General features: G+C 30.5%; 1 protein-coding gene across 1 annotated transcript; it reads left to right on the top strand.

The window, feature by feature from the left end:
• Positions 1–393: 393 nt before the first annotated feature.
• On the top strand, positions 394–16,994 carry LOC105348097 (antistasin-like). The gene is made up of 9 exons (XM_066077742.1): positions 394–423; positions 1,560–1,674; positions 2,800–2,903; positions 12,525–12,615; positions 12,729–12,815; positions 13,180–13,272; positions 16,272–16,361; positions 16,549–16,657; positions 16,855–16,994. Exons 1-8 carry the CDS (start codon positions 394–396, stop codon positions 16,644–16,646), a joined length of 708 nt encoding a protein of 235 aa, XP_065933814.1. The 3' UTR covers positions 16,647–16,657; positions 16,855–16,994.
• The last annotated feature ends 709 nt before the right edge of the window (positions 16,995–17,703 follow it).

Here is a 17,703-nt window from a genome sequence, read left to right on the forward strand (position 1 = left end):
TATTGATTAAATTAAAATCAAATGGATAAGACACAAGTTCTGAATAACTTGGGTAGTCTTTTCCTAATATTGAAATTTTATAAATACATGTATTGCCAATAATAACGTTATATTTCAATATACATATAAATATACATGAATTAACATGAAAAAATAATCTGCTACATATATAATATCACATTTATGAATTTAGACATTTTTTGAGAAGCGACCACATGTATGTCTTACGCAATAAAGAAAGTTGAAAAGTTGAAGTTGTATACATGAACATGTATTGTACAACTAGTTAAATTGAGAGAAAGACGTGGAGAGAGAGAGAGAGAGAGAGAGAGAGAGAGAGAGAGAGAGAGAGAGAGAGAGAGAGAGAGAGAGAGAGATGAATAAAATGTTGACATGACGTCTTTGGAATATTGTCAGAATGTGGTATATGGTCTATATATTTACACATACATGTAGAGTTATGATAAGGTTTTGATCAATATAATTTATATAATTATAATACATGTACTTTAAACTCGTTTTGGTTTTACGATAATTACAAACGGCTCCCATAAAATGAAATCATTCTGATTTTTCAGTTTCAAATATGTATGAAATTACACATGTACACAAATCGATTAAAGTTCTATATATTAAATTAAAACATGCATATAATTATAACCTTTATCTGTAAATTAATTTTTTTTTATCATGACTTGGCAGTAAACAAATCACTTGATCAAAGTCATAATCAAACTTTTATTTTATATAACATAAAGCTTGACCTTTTAATAATTGATCGTGGCGTGATTTTGTTGATGGGATATGAATAATGTTAAGCACTGACCGCAAATTTACGAACGAATAAAATCTTAATGAGACAATTTTTTCCTTTAAATATCAGAGTGTTCAGTCTACTAAACATTTTGGTATCCTTAAAAGTTATACAAAAATGAGACAGTTTTTATTTGTATTAACACTTCTCTGTGGTTTGTGTTTAACCGAAGGATTTCTAGATCTACGTGAGTATATCGAAAACACTGTACTTATATAAATATATCTCTGAGTCAAAAATATTTTATCTTTATAATGTAATCATCAACAAGATGGATTCAGTTCTATCAATTCACCTAATTTGTTCTCCTCTTTTCAACAGAATGCAAATTACCTTGCAAAATTACTTGTAAGCTTGGAAAGATTTTTAATAAACTTGGATGCAAAAAATGTGATTGCAAATCAAAACGTAAGATATTATAACCTATGTAGAATGTAGAATATATATTACATATACTCTGTGTTGTGTCTAGTTCATGTTCGTTGAAGGGAAATGGGTGATCGGTGTAAATACATTTGTATGTAATATCATTCAATAAAATTTAACATATTCATTGTTTCGAAATCGAACTACCATTCTAAAACCTACATATGTACTAATATCCACCTTGTTGTGCGTTGGAAAAAAATGAAGGAAAAAAGATGATTTATAATAATGTCATATGGTGTAATATAATCTAATTCAAATCCGATAGGCAGCGGACCCAGAAACATCAAATTTTTATTAGACTGGTTTTGATTACTAGTTTTTTTTTTTTATTTCAATAGCGCAGTGCTTCCCCCCTGAGTGTGAAAATTTCTGTCCCTATGGTCGTGTAGGAGACAGCAACGGTTGTCAGACGTGTAAATGCAAACCTCCAAGTAAGTCAATGGTGTTATTTTTGTATACTAGCATTCTAAAAGATTCCTTTAAAACCTTTACTATATTGTTTTTATGAAAGTCCATGATCACAACATGAAGATTTTCATGTCTTGTGAAATTATTTATATCGATGAGACACTTTGTCTTACATGCATACATGTATACATGGGCGTTGGAACCGCCGGGGGGGGGGATGCTTTTTTTTGCTTGATTTTTTTTTTGACGAGTAGTTCAATTCTTTCAATTTGCTTCTAACGCCACTGTGTATGATCTGTTGAATGATCATGTTCTGTGGAAAAAGAACCAAACTAATGACCCGCAGATACCCAATTTGAATACGACAGGGAGTTTTGTTAATAAATTTTCCAAAAAAATAATAATGCTATTGTTTTGTTGTTTTTTTTTTTTATATAAAATTGTTCCATGAATGATAAGTTTGTGTAGAACACCTTGAAATATAAGTGCAGATTAAAACACATCATATTCAAAATTATAATCACCGTTTTCTTCTTGGAAAATATAACCATTATAGTAGTTGTCCAAACAGTTGCAAAAAAATGAAATAAATAATAACTTATCAAAAATATGGTAAAGTCGAAAGTGAAATCAGACATTGGAACGTGCAGGAGTTGAAAGTTTCCACATACATGCTACCAAATTTGATTATGGTCACCGTGTTTTTTAAAATCGTAACGTTTACCTATTTTTTTAATACCAAATAATCAGATAATGATATATGATATATTGATGCTAATGTAAAAAAATGGCATAGCTTAGCAAAATCACGTGATCAGCGCATAATCATATGCTCAGAACAGGAATAAATCGACGCGTCTTTGAGACGAGGAAAGTAAATGCATAATTACTAAAAATCAATGCTCTATTTAAACAGAGGAATCAAATCAAAATTTATGTTAACTGAAAGGTCTGGCAAGGTGTCTGACTGAATGGCAGAAATACCAATCGCAAATTCTCGATATTGAGACATCACAAGGATACATTCATTGTCAATTCTTAATTTTTACACGATTTTATCGAAATGCAAACGTTACCTGAAAAGAGGAAAATACATTGTAATCAAAATCAATGTAATATGTGATGTAATTGCAATTAATTTGTCACAGGATGTCCCCCAGTTTGTCCAATCAAATGTCCAAATGGCAACATCCTTGACAAGAATGGCTGTCCGATCTGCCAGTGCAAGCCCATTCGACCACTTCGTCCGAAGGTAACTTTTTAAATACATGAAATTAAACAAAAGAAATACTTAACTGTTATCAATAGAAATGATGATACATGTAATAGCTTTTAAACCCTTTTTGGAGATAGTTTTGGGACAGTGTGTTTAACAAAACGTATAGATGTTTGATCCAATAGATCATAAAAGTGGATAGCTTTTCCTTATGAAAGTTATCGGTTGATTTTTTTTTTTAATCACGATTTTTAAAGGTTATAATGAAATACATTTGTTGTAACTGTAAAATACAAATTAATGTTGAATATTTTCATATTAACAATCGAATTTGTATGCTATTACTAAAAAAAACTTAAACAATATGAAGATACAACCTTTTTGAAACATGATTTTTCGTCTTTTAGCACTAAAAGAAGATTTCACAATTTAGCTACAACTAAAAATGTAAGTATGAACAACATGCATTCAAATATATACGTTATTTTTCTATGTAATATATACTAGTACACATGTATGTATTTCATTAGATTTGACAAAGGGGGAGGGGGGGGGGTGTACTCAATCTAGAGTATTATAAACTGGATGGGCAAATTAGCCATATATTTTTTTAATTTTTTTATTCGATTTTGTGTTTTCAATTTTGAAACATGAATTAATGAAATTAAATCAAAGTTCATGAATTATTTGTTTTATTTCCAAAATTAATATTACATGTACATGTAGGTCATATTAGTTTGAATTTTTGTTTTGTATGATTATTTACAGGTTGGTTCATGAGACCTGGTATCTTGCAGCCATGCAGTTTAGTTTAGATGATTTCACTTAATGGATACAGATCTAAAACTGATATTGACATTGTGATACATGTATAGGTTGCATAAAATGCAAAAAGAATAAAACAATGAAATTTATAGAAATAGTCATCTGTATTAAAGCTAGCTGCAGGTCTGCAGCCCCCGTTCTTTAAAAAATCGGATGAACAACCTGGTCACCCATCCGACTTTTTCTGACCGGAAGCTACAAACCTGCTACGAAATAAAATCTTTTTTACTAGTGCATACAATTTTAAAGGAAATTAAGGAGTCTATTCTTCATGAAAAAAAAAATGGAAAAAAATATAAGGAGTGCTCTACAGACATTTAAGGATTAAATGCTTGTTTTTGGATGCCAACTGTCCTATGACATACCAAATTGTATACCGCGCGTTAGCATCTAGCCTTGTATGGCGTGTTATAGGACAAAAGACATACAGAACTAAGCATTCACTGTTATTTGTAAAAAAAAAAAAATATTTGTGTATCATCGCTTTAAAGCCATTATATATGCTCTTAATCAGGGATATGAAACATACATGCACATGCAATATCCATATAAATATGATTTTACCTCCGCGACTTAAAATACAGTGCCAGAAACGTTGCCGAAAACTCTTTTTTTCACAAATAGATATGATTTAACGATTTTTTCATTAGTATATATCAAACTGATAGTTTGAACTTTTCATTTAATCTTACGATAATAGATATACATACTACCCATAGTCCTCTGCGTCTCTGCACAGTTTAGATTCTAGCTGACGGTTACCATGGTAATTGCAACTACTCGGAAGTCTGAGGTCATGGTCAGTCTGTGCAAGTCCGTGGAGTTCGGACTCTCAATGTAGCGTTTGTTTCGAACGATAAACAAGTAATCCACGCCAATTAAGTCAACCAGCAAGGCATAAACAAGACATTAAAAGAACGATGTTAAAATTATTTATTATTGGTACTAAAAAGCTATTAAAGTTGTCCATCAGTCCGACATTAATGCATTAATTAAAGCAGATTTTGAAAGCTAAAAAGTACTTATCAAAATTACATGCCGACACAGTTTTACTGGTCATGAATCGTCGTAGATTTCAATCTTGTCAGTTAATAACTATATGAATTACAATTACAATCGATTTTTTTGAGGAAGTAGAGTGAAAATACATTGGGGATGTAAATACATTGATGTGTAAATACGGTTGAATGAGACATTCAGATTAATTGGCAAAGTATATTCTTAAGTTTTTTTTTTCACGGATCATCTAAATTTAATGGGTTTGTTTAATACAAGACATGAGAAAATTGACGCATCATATACTGTGTGGAAGACACTTAAGTTCATGAAAGCTAACAATTCATTTAATATGGATACCTGATAAACATAACCTCCTTCTTAATGTTAAACAAGACCTCATTATCACTGATTAACCGTAACACACAGGAGAGGAATATATGTAGTCATTTATTTAATTTAATTAACTAATAACAGGGTCATGTAAATGTACACAAAAAATAAGACAGAACCAAAACAACACCAGGAATAAGAGTAATTGTTTTTAGTATTACGAGGTGGTCAAAAACGGTCGGGGCGGGATCATATCCAATAAAGCCCGAACGGCTTTATGATGGATTTGATTACGCCCGACAGTATTTGATCACCTCATGATACTAGTATTACTAGTAGTCAAAGAATGGTTCTGTACCATATTACATGTAGTTATATTTATTGAATTTTCAGCTTTTGTTTATTAAACAGTAAATTATAGAAATTTATGGATTTTTGAGATGGTTGCCACCTTGTTATTGACATTTTTTCATTGTTACGCTATTTTCATTTTGTATAATATGCAAACATCGTATTGCATATCCACAGCTTCATTGATGAAATATATTGGACTACTAGTATATGTTACAAAATCGATTCGTAATGTTACTATAGACAAAGACACTGCAAAAATGTAAATATTTCTCAAACAACTATGCAATGATTATCATTTAAAGTGACTTTTAATGGAATATATAGACAAAGAGAATGTTACAAACTGCGAATGACAGTTAATTGTTTGAAACTTTTGTTAGATCTGATGGATAGTTTGTATTTGTGTTTGTACTATAAGAAAGTTTAGGCTAGTACAATTGAAATAATCCAATAACATACCTAAGTTTTCATGAGAAAAAAAAGAGATTAATCTTAAGTTTAAAGTGAAAGATTTTAATTTGACGTGGATTATAGGTTTTACAACCAGCGCAAAATTGGAAACATAGATTACGTTATCATCAGCCCCGACTCTATGTCAAGAGTTCGTCAGAATCGTGCTTGCATCCATCCGCCCCAGAAATCACCAATACTGTATACAATTGTACATGTATATGTAACCACGTCAATAATCGTCTACAACAGCAAATTTCTTGGAAATCCTGTTTTGGACATCAATCATTTCTCTTTCCTATTCCCAATCTGGCTTAGCTGTAGGTTTGCAGCGCCTTGTCTGAGCAAATTCAGATGAACCACCTGGGAACTGCAACTCCTTACACGTTTTAACTATATTTCTATGTAAAATTAAAAGATCGTAGCTCATTAAAGTCTCTAAAATGCTATGTAAATGAGTGTGTATAGTTTGATGAACCATTTCTATAGACCAAGTACATGTAATTGTCCGGGAAAAAATGTAAAAAAAGGTGGTTCGCAACTCAACTTAAAATTGAAAAATAATGTGTACAACGAATGTTCGTATGGATTGTACACACATCATTCTACCTGACATCATATTAATGTAAATAAATTGTGATCCACTGAACATCTGATGGCACTCGATATAGAATTATCAGGTTTTTTCCCAATAAAATGTCAAATCACGTTGAGACATAAGCCCTTATCAAGGTTTTGTATAACGAATATCTATTTGTTATAAAATGAATGTCAGGCAAATGGTATTAGTGATTACCAACCACATATTCAAAGATCTGAGTCTGTTTGATATTTTTTAAATCAAGGTGCTTGCACATAAAACCTACAAGACACGTATTTATTATTTACAAGTTATTTTTTTATTGCATTACACAAATTATGAAAAAAAAACTGGAGTCATAGACGCCTTTGATAAAGCCCATCTGTGTTGTGGAAACACTGTTGATAAAAATTCATTTTTTTTTCATTATCATTCTCTGCCTTTTACGAAATATAGTACACGGCGTCAATGATATATTTGCAAACCTTGAACGTGAATGCATAATATTTACAATGTCCGAATAAATTCTGAATAATAAGAATGGTAAAATAAATCGTTACATATACATAAAACATTAACGATGCAAATAACAATATTTTTGCGTCACGCATATATAAAACATCATAACTCATTACTCAGCTTCAGTGACTGTAGAACAATGGGGTTTCGTGTTCCTCTCTTCGTTGTTGCCGTCTTTAGTTTTCTTTTCGTCGCTTTTTCTGATGGAGCAGCTCCAAAAGGACGTAAGTGTGTCTTTTTTACCTTTAAAAGAAAAAGAGCCGATGAATTCTTTAAATTCTACATATCATTTTATTTCCTTTATGATAAGCAATTAATCTTAATGTTTTAAAAATGAGAAATTGGAGTTGTTTTTTTTTTTACATTTCAGACTGCAATATATCATGTATGCTTTTTTGCAAACATGGTGGAATAGGAAGTAGGTATGACTGTGGAAGCTGTGATTGCAGTCCAAGACGTGAGTCTCTGATTTCATTTTGGAAAAGTCACTGATCATGTTTCTGTAAAATATTAGCGATACTTACTTAAAGGGGCATGGTCATGATTTTGGTCAAAAATTATTTTACAAGTTTAATGATTACAATGCTTCAGTAAGTCATTTTTAATAGGCAACTAAAATTTGAGTGTCATTCGTTGAGTAATAAGCGAGTTACAGGGCTTACAAATCTTTGCTAGGTAAACAAAACTTTTGTTTACATCTTGAATGTTGAAGTGAAAATTACCAGTTTTAGACCTAAAATGAATGTTTTATGTGTCAGGAACTGTTCTTTTATGCTTAAAATGAATAACAAGATAGACAAAACAGCTTGAAAAAGCTTTTTAACAGTATATTTAACTTATGTAAACAAAAATAAGACACGGGCCTTGTTTACATTACAAAGAATTATGAGCCCTGTATCTTGCTTATTTAACTCTACGACTGACTCTCAAATTTCATTTGATAATTAGAAATGCATTCTAAAAGCATTGTAAACGATAAAAACAGAAAATAAAATTTGAACAAAACTGTGACCATGCCCCTTTAAAATTTCTCATATGTAAACAAAAAGTGCAGATGAATATCCCGTAAAATGTTGAATAATGCTTAGTGATGCTTAGAGTGATGCATTCACTCACATTTTCAAAGCAAAATGTGGTTAATTAAAATTTCTTATAAGTAATCGAAAAATGCAGATAATGGAAAGAAAAAATGTACTCACACATATTTTCACAGCAAAATGTGAACTTAGATGTCTCAAATTCTGCCCTAACGGATATGTATTGGACAAGAATGGATGTCAAACTTGCATTTGTAAACCACCGAGTAAGTATATTTATCTTTACAAAATATATTTATTCAAGAAAATCAAATATTATTTTAAAGTCACTGTCTCCCTATTCTGTTATTTGATTATAAATTTGCCTGTTGTTAGAAAAACCGATTTGTGGAAAAAGAGCGTCCATTAAGTGCCCAGAAAGATGTGCAAGGATTACCAACAAACACGGATGCCCATTTTGTTACTGCAAGCCTACTGCGTAAAGTTTATTTAGCACCAGATATGTAAGTATAACACTGTAAAGACCCCCATTAAATCATAATTAATTACAAACATTTTTTGAATAAAGAATTACTTTCAACAGTATACAGGCCCATTATAAAAAAATAATGATCTTAACGTCTGTTTTGATTAAACCTTTAAAGCATTTGATCAATGATTATAATCCAAAAAAGATCAAATAATTGATTCTAAGTAAATTAAGAAAAATATTAATATTTTAATACATGTATCAGTTATTGCAGGTTGCGTTTTGATATCGTATACAAAAGAATTTGTTTGAGTTCCTTTTTTCTGGTCTCACTTACATAACAAACCAATTTTATTTTTCTTTAGATTTAATCCATGGATGGTGTGACTCCTATCACACCATCCTGCTTCTCCAACTTCACTATTGAACTGTGTTTTTAAAATAAAACAAAAGGACCGTATCAAATAGCTGTATAGCTATGTGGTCGAAACGCACGGATCTTGTACAGCAAAATTACACGTTTACTATTTGTTAATTATATTTTGTTATATTTGCTGTTTACTATCATTTGTGTTAAATAAAAGAAAAAAAAACCATTTGTTTTTCCTCCTGTTTCAATTTGAATTGTAGTTTTAAAATTAAGATTTATATTGGAAAAACCATTTTTTATATGTAACACAGTTGTTTGAAAAGAATATACATTGTACACTACATACTTAAGAAATAAAGTACGCGTTTTCGTGAATATTGCAGAATACCCTCCGAGGTCGAGAAATGTTGTTTTGAAATATATTATTATATTTATATTTCAAACAACATTTCTAGACCGAGGAGGTTATCCTGCAACATTCACGAAAACAAGAACTTTATTTCTATTCTACTAACAGCCCAGTATTTCTACAAATCGTTTCTCCTATAGAGAGACGATCTAGGTCATTTTGACGGCTGTTCCGTGTAACCCCAATGGTTTTGTTAGTAATGTTTACATGTGTATCGATCAAAGGAATCACATGCAGACGACAGACTCTTCTTAGGATTTTAATTCTCTTCACTTATTTATAAAATATATTTGAATCACATTCCTTATATTTCAATGGCAATTTAAATCGATTATTACTACTACACGTTATATATTTTATGTAAAAACACGCAGTGAAAATGTGCTAGGGAGGTCCTAGGAACAGCCGCATTGATCGCTTAAAAATAAAAATTTGAGGCAATAAACATTGTTTTGACTGGAATTAACACGTGAAATTGACATGGTTTTACAACTTTTTACGGTTTGAAGTTGTACTTCCATGATTAGTGCGAGACAAATAGGTATTTCTGATCTGATAATTTACTGATGACGTTCGTGGTATATTGGAGAATAGTGTCCGCGGCATCTCTTTGATCTCGGCAATAACTGTAGTAGAATATCTTATAAATTTATACAATAGATTGTCTCCGACGATATAAAGAACAATGAGCTATATTGAACAATTACAGATATTTAAATAGAAATATCAGTGAATGGAGATATCATAGACTGCAGAAAGAATGAACAATTCAAATAGGGAATTCAATTTGAACAAGAGAAAACCTTTCAATGTGACAGCAAACCCGGGTTTCTCTTGTGTGAACGGTATCCATAATCTATTTGTCAACCCTGAATTGATGAACACTACCTATTAACAGAAATTAGGTACCGGTACTCTATATGCAATAATTTTGTAAAAAAAAATGACAAAGTTCAACCGTTGGTATTTTTTTTTTTTTTTTTTATAAATGAATAGAAATCAAAATCTTAGGAGTTTGCACATCTCTGATATAATATCTCTGATATATATATATATATATATATATATATATACAACTTCCTACCTTGAAAACTGTAGGAGAAGTTCTCCGTACAATAGGGTACCCTATTTGCAATATTTTGCCAAAAAATGACGAAGTTTAACAGTTTTTTTTTTATTTATTAATTTTTAGAAATCAAAATCATTGTAATATGCACACCTCTGGATTATGTACAATTGATCTGCAAAAGAACAACTTCCTATCTTGAAAACTGTATGAGAAAATATCTGTACAATAAGGGTACTCTTTTGGCAGTTACACGCCCGCAATTTTCACAATTTCAATAACCGGATTTTTCCTTTGTAAAACCCAGTTAAAAATACTAGTACACAATAAAATTGTAAACTAAAAACAAACATTTCATTAAATAAAAGAAAAGGACTATATATGATATTGGGCTAAAATGGCCCCCTAATATGAACATTATCATTTTACTTTAATTCTATGTTTCTTTGTACAGATATATATGTGATGTTTTAACATAATGTTCATTTTGATTCAACTGCCCACATTTTAGAAATATGACATCGTAAAGACAACCTTTTCCCGCAATTTTTGCATTTTTAGCATAAAAAAGCTTGTTTTCAAGCAGTATTCCTTTCAGAAAACAATAGACGCATGCTTGAACCAACAAAATATCTTAATCAGAGATGTATCTAACCAAAGCTAATAAGTGACAAAAAAAATTTCTTGTTCAAGCATGCACTCTTTGTTTTCCATTCATAAAAAGATAAGAAAAATGTCAATTTTTGACTGATTTTGATTGAATTATAGAAATAGCGACACTTCTGACGTCATATACTGCCAGTGAGTATAAATAAATCAATTAAATAGGTGAAAAATATATTTTACATAGCCTTCTAAAAAATAACATTTTATTGTACCCGAAACACTTTAAAAAATGGCCAATTGTGGGGGCAAAATTTAACTCATATCATATATAGTTCTTTCCACAGTTTTGTAAAGCAGTATTAAATATCTTAAATATTAGAGTTGCATATCAACAAAATTAAAAATAAGATTTTTTTCTTCGCATTACGATACCAGTAATTTATAAAAGTTTATGTTAAATGGTAACTTCATAATATAAGGTGGTAATTTCAAACAGTTAGATAAACAAGATAATTTACTTCTAAATTATAAACTGTTCTACTCTCTCAGGTTGATCAACTAAGATAAACAACATTGCCGAAACCCACAGTGTTAAGACAGGACCCCCTCCACCCCAACCCTTGGGCTAGCTGACTCTCTCTTTCATTCGAATCTCTTTTCAGTTATGTACACATTATGTCCCATTTCAAATATATGAAACTTGACTGAAAATAAACGATTTATGTAAAACTATACCCAACCTGCATTTAAAAGGACTTTTTTCTCCTGTTTTGACCACATTAAGTCACAGTTAAAAATACATTTTTTTCATACTTGGTTGAGTGTTTCCCTATAAAAATCAAGCGGCATGTGTCATGTGTTTGTTTATACAATTTAGAAGTGTCCTCCTTCCCCGCGTCCTTCAAAAAGACCCAAACACTGTTTAAGTGCATGACTACGCCACTGCAAGTAGTATTTAAGAGAAAGGATTGGTGTGCAGAGATTGAATATATAGTTAATTGTTTTATATGAAAATTTTGTTCCATGTAAGGACCCTTATCCACCTAGCAAAAACCCAAAGCATATGCAGACATTAGAAGACATCGAAAATGCACTGTCCTTGCTATATTCCTAGTCTTCATATGTTATTTTAATTAAAAATTCTTTTATTCTTCATGTATTGATTGAATACATAATAATGTTCTCCACCAAACCTTGAATTACACGTTTCAATTAACAATACTGCAGTTTTTTAAGTCTTTGAACCATATAAGATTTGCCACATGTTAAACATGCAAACGAAATTCTGATACTGTTCTTTATATATGTTGTTCTGAGTGTAATACAGTATGAGTTTGAACGATGATTATTTTGCCATAAAGATTCGTTTAAGTGCAATTGAACACAAGCTATTGTTCTCCACCATCGTTGTACTGAATATTGTACTGAATTGACCAAAGCAAGCTTTACATTTTGTAAAATACATTTTTATAACCTTAAAAGATGCAAAATGTCTTTTAATTGATATGACGTGTCCCTTTTAGGTAAAATGTGTTCTTGACAATTCAACTTCAAAAGGTTGCATAACTACGCAGCATTTTGTTAAACGTATAAATGTAGGTTAACGATAAACTCTTTTCACTCGACACTTACCAGGTGTGTGAATGATGGGAAGACTAATGCATAGTATCTGCATCTTCGCTGTGTTTGGACTGCTGTACATAACAAGCTCCAAAGCAGGTGTGCCCAGAAAGCGTAAGTTAAATGCACAATAATTGGATGAAATATAAATCAACTTTATTTTCAACATAATTGTTAATTTTCTACTATTCCTTTTTTGAAAATAATACCTCCTTGTTTCTTTGTAGCCTGCCAAGAGGTGTGCAAAACAAAATGTGAACACGGCTATGTTTATGACAAAGATGGCTGTAAAACTTGCAAATGCAAACCAAAAGGTAAGGACAGCCGAATTAAATTTTCTAGCTTTTTCTGTAATTTTTACGATTCACTGGATCATTTACGATCATTATAATTATATGTATATTCAATATATATATATATATATATATATATATATATATATATATATATATATATATATATATATATATATATATATATATATATATATATATAGATATATATATATATAGATAGATAGATATAGATAGATAGATATATATATATATATATATATATATATATATATATATATATATATATATATATATATATATATATATATATATATATATATATATTCATGTATATTCAAGTTGGTTGTGGGATAGTGGACTTGTCAAAAATTCATTTTTGCAGTACAAATATGTCCTCCTGTGTGTGCAATCTACTGCAAGTATGGAAACGTTCTGGATAAACATGGATGCAAAACTTGTAAATGCAACCCAAAGCGTGAGTTTTCGTGAGAGTAACTAATTATGATATTCTCATCGAATGTATTATATGTGTTATTTTATTCATAACAAAATGTATATAAAAAAACTTTGATGTATTTAAATTTAATATGTATTTTCTTCTGGTTTTTTTTAAAACCGATTCTTGTTCAAATTCCAATTGACGTTAGTAGCAAAATTACGGAAGCCCTGGGAGGACATTGACTTACTTTTTAATTCTTATCAGCCCAGGAAGGACACATTGACTTACTTCTTAATCAGTGCTAAGTTTTATTTATTTGTTTCTTCTTAGGTACAGTAGACGAATTTTTAAATTTAAACATATTATATTGAATAAATTCAATAGGATTGAACAACAGGCATAGCCATGGCAATAACCATGTCTTTGAATAATAACATGTTACGTATATTATTTGTGAATTACAGAGCTATAATAATATATGAGGATCTACATTATAATACAGTAGATATGTGGCTAGAATTAAGCTGCATTTACCAATAACAGTCCGGCTGTCATGTTCTGTGATATTTAGGAAAAAAAATGTTATCAGATTCCTCTTTCTGAAAATAATAAGAACCAATACAGTAATTGTCAAAATAAATTAAATAGATCTTATATCAAATTTATTCGAAGTCAATCAAACCAAAAAATGGTATGACTCAAGCTACATGCATATACTTCTTGTTTTTTGTATGTACTTATTACTTGTTGTTTTTTAATACTTACTAGGTATTTATTAATTCTTAATACTTACTACTTATTTCTTAATACTTGCTTGTAAATTGTTAATTTTTATTTCTTAACTGTTAATACTTATTATTTACTGGTTATTTATTAATTCTTAATACTTATTTGTTTATTTTGTTATTTTTTAGTTATTTCTAACTTTAATTTAATTTTTCATCTCTACGACAATCAGCTCCAATCTCAGGATTGGAAACCCAAATATTTAATTAAGACTTGCTTTGCCAGTTTACTATATAAGCATGTGTTTCAACCTGAACCTAGATACCCCTGGTAAAGAAGGTCTTTATACCTAAAAAATGGGATGACAGTCCAAGTTAATAAGTATTTCAATTTAATTGAATGGCTGTCTGATTAGTTATAGATATCGGCATATGCATTTTGTATTTCAGAATAGAAATGTTTAAAAATAATGCATGTATTATTTTGGTTTTGTATGTTTAGCATCAATTTTCAAATACATCTCATTTGGATAAAAAAGCCTCTTTCCGGTACGAGCCAACTAGTAAATGTATGCATAGTAAAAATTAATATTTTTAAAAAGTACAATCCATTACAATTTTACCCCAAATTATGATTGGAACATTATTTTTAATGGAGATTGACCTGGAGTCTAATGTCTTTTTCAAGTTAATTTACCATGAAATTTGATATTTTAAATTTTCCAAAAGGGAGGGTAACTTATAATCTTAAACTGTCTTAGAACTGGACCTTCAACCTTTTAGATATATGCATGCAAAGTTGGGAAATAACGATAAAAAATATTCATGTCTGATAGTCCCTTCTCTTGGGTATAAAATGTTTGTTTTTTTTTAATCCTTTGACTTTCTAATATTTTTTATCCTTGTTTAAGAACTTTTCAAAATATAAAAAAATAACTGTTAGCAGTTTAAATAACTATTCCAGATTTTGTAAAATAAATGCATATACAAGTAAATAGAATTATCATGATATATCAGGAGCAGTTTTTTTTTTTTACATATCAGCTGATTTATAGGCTAGACAAGATCCTGATTGTGCAGCAGTTACTGATTTTTAACCCTCAGAAAGTCAGCAAATTCAGATTTTTAACAATTTGAAATAATAATATTAAGATGAATTTGTATTTAGCAAAGTGCTCAGAGAGAAGCCATCTATATATATATAAACAAGTCAATACCAAAGACCATACTACACTGCATTCACATATGTACGGGAATACCAATCCCGAGGTAAAGTTTTTGAATTTTACCCTTTAAAATTTATGTAGGCGTAGAGAATATTTTTTTGCCCTTAAAATGAGCAAAATTAAAGACCGGTGTAATATTATATAAATAATGCCTGTTTGGGAGGGTAACAGTTGAAATTGACACCCCGAGAAAACCATTGTCAACCGACGCGAAGCGGAGGTTGACAATGGTTTTCGAGGGGTGTCAATTTCAACTGTTATCCTACCAAACAGGCACTATTTATTTTGTTATACTGAATGTCTTAATTTTTAAGAAAATTTTACTGCTTTTATATAGGAATAACGTGAATTCTACAGCGAACCGTACGCGCATAATTTTCGCGCATGTAACATTTTTTAATGTTACCCGTTGCTAAGTGCGTTACTAACGCTGAGGGTAACAGAAAATGTTATTAACTGCGTCTTAACCAATCAGATTTCAGTATTTAACATGAAAGTATAACAAAAAAAAATATTTCAGTTCACAGCGGTATTTTACTGTAGTTATTCTAAAATAAAGATAAAGATTGTTGGCACATGACAGTGACGGATTGAATTATTAAACCAATATATGTCCCCCTATATAATTACTTCGATCTCGGGTGCATATATAAAAATATTCTTTATATCAATAAAAACCAATCTTCTTTGCTGGAACTAGTGTTGTCAGTATCCATGTTGAGCGGTATGCCACCGCCACGTGTTATTCATTGCTGGAAATTAAAAAAAAATGTTATCCAATAATAAGTACATGTTAGTCATAATAAATAAGTCATAACAATTAAGTAAGTCAATATGTCCTTCCTGGGCTCATAAGAATTAAGAAGTAAGTAAATGTCCTCCCAGGGCTTCCGTACAAAATACATGTTTATCCAACTATGAAGATATTGTATTTAAACACACTAGGCCGTGATCATAACATTTAAATCTTAATGACAAAGTTTATAAAGGTACAACAAATACTGTGACTTTTTTGTTATTGGTTCTTTGTTGTTTATAAATAACTTTATCTTTATTTTGTTCAAAAAGACAACTTTATTTGCAGCTAAATGTGGATCTATCTGCCGCCTATTTTGTCCAAACGGATTTGAATTAGACAAATACCATTGCCCAATATGTCGTTGCAAACCTCCAAGTAAGTATTTCATGCGTTTATTATCTATTCAAGAAGCGGATGATGGTATGCTTTGATATACAATTACCTAAGCATTTATACGTTTAGCAACATATTTTGTTCATTTCATTGATCACAGTATACAGTTGACATTGTCACACATAGCATGTTTAAAACACCGGAGTTTTCTTTGTTATTTTCTTTATAGCGAAGCCAGTGTGCCCGAAAGTCAAATGTCATCACGGATTTGTCCATGGGAAAGATAAAAACGGATGTACTGTCTGCAAATTCAAGCTAGAACACTGAAAAAGACACATGTAAGGGAATAATTTAGATCATTTAACAACTGAGTTTTTTGACATTATAATGATCAGGAGAACCATGTCGGCTTAATATATTTTGCATATGCATACCATAACATAATATTCCGTCTCAAAATAACTGCAGAGTTTTATTGCTAACACTGTATACACAGCAAATGCAGCATGGACTTAAAAAAATAACTATGTTTCAGTTTCCTCAAGAACTAAGGACCGGACAAAGATGTCGGGAAATAATCATCGTTATTCTTTATATAATGCTACTTTAAAAGAAAATAATTGCTTGTTACATAGTTATCTAAATTGAAACTATCTTTAAATAAACGGATTTGAGCAAAGAAATAGACTTCATTTTGTTAAATTTAGACTATTTTAAGGTAACTTTAGACGACACTACTAACTAAAGGTAGCTGCAGGTCTGTAGCTCCTGGTCTGAAAAAAATCGGATAGACGACCTGGGAGCAACAGTGCCTCCCAAATATAAAAAAACTGCTGAAAAATTACAGCGCACAAAAAATTGCGCTAGTTTTTGACTGATTAATCATATTTCCGAACACATTCTGTACATTTCTTGACATTATACTTTATATATCATCACTTTACTGAGGCAAGTAAAGTGATGATATCAGTAGATAATTGTCTGAAAAATATAATGGTTCTGATTTTTTTCTCACAGAATTTTTGTGTAAATAAGGTTAATTAGTCAAAAACTAACGCAATTTTTTGTGCACTGTAAATTGAAGTTTTTAGCTCACCTGAACTGAAAGCTCGAGTGAGCTTTTCGGATCACATTTTGTCTGTCGTCTGTCTCTCCGTCTGTCCGTAAACTTTTCACATTTTCAACTTTATCTCCAGAACAACTGGGCCACTTGAAATGTTATTATATTACATTTACATGGTTTTACTTATATGCAAGCATTTTGACAAATTGTTTGTTCTTTAAAATTGTGAAGACTTTGAGCCCAGGACGATTTTTTGGCCTCACTATTATAACTACATTAAGTTGATTTTATAACGCCTATTGTTGATCAGGTGAGCGATAT

Source organism: Magallana gigas, chromosome 3, assembly GCF_963853765.1.
Source record: "Magallana gigas chromosome 3, xbMagGiga1.1, whole genome shotgun sequence".
NCBI classification, from domain to species: domain Eukaryota; kingdom Metazoa; phylum Mollusca; class Bivalvia; order Ostreida; family Ostreidae; genus Magallana; species Magallana gigas.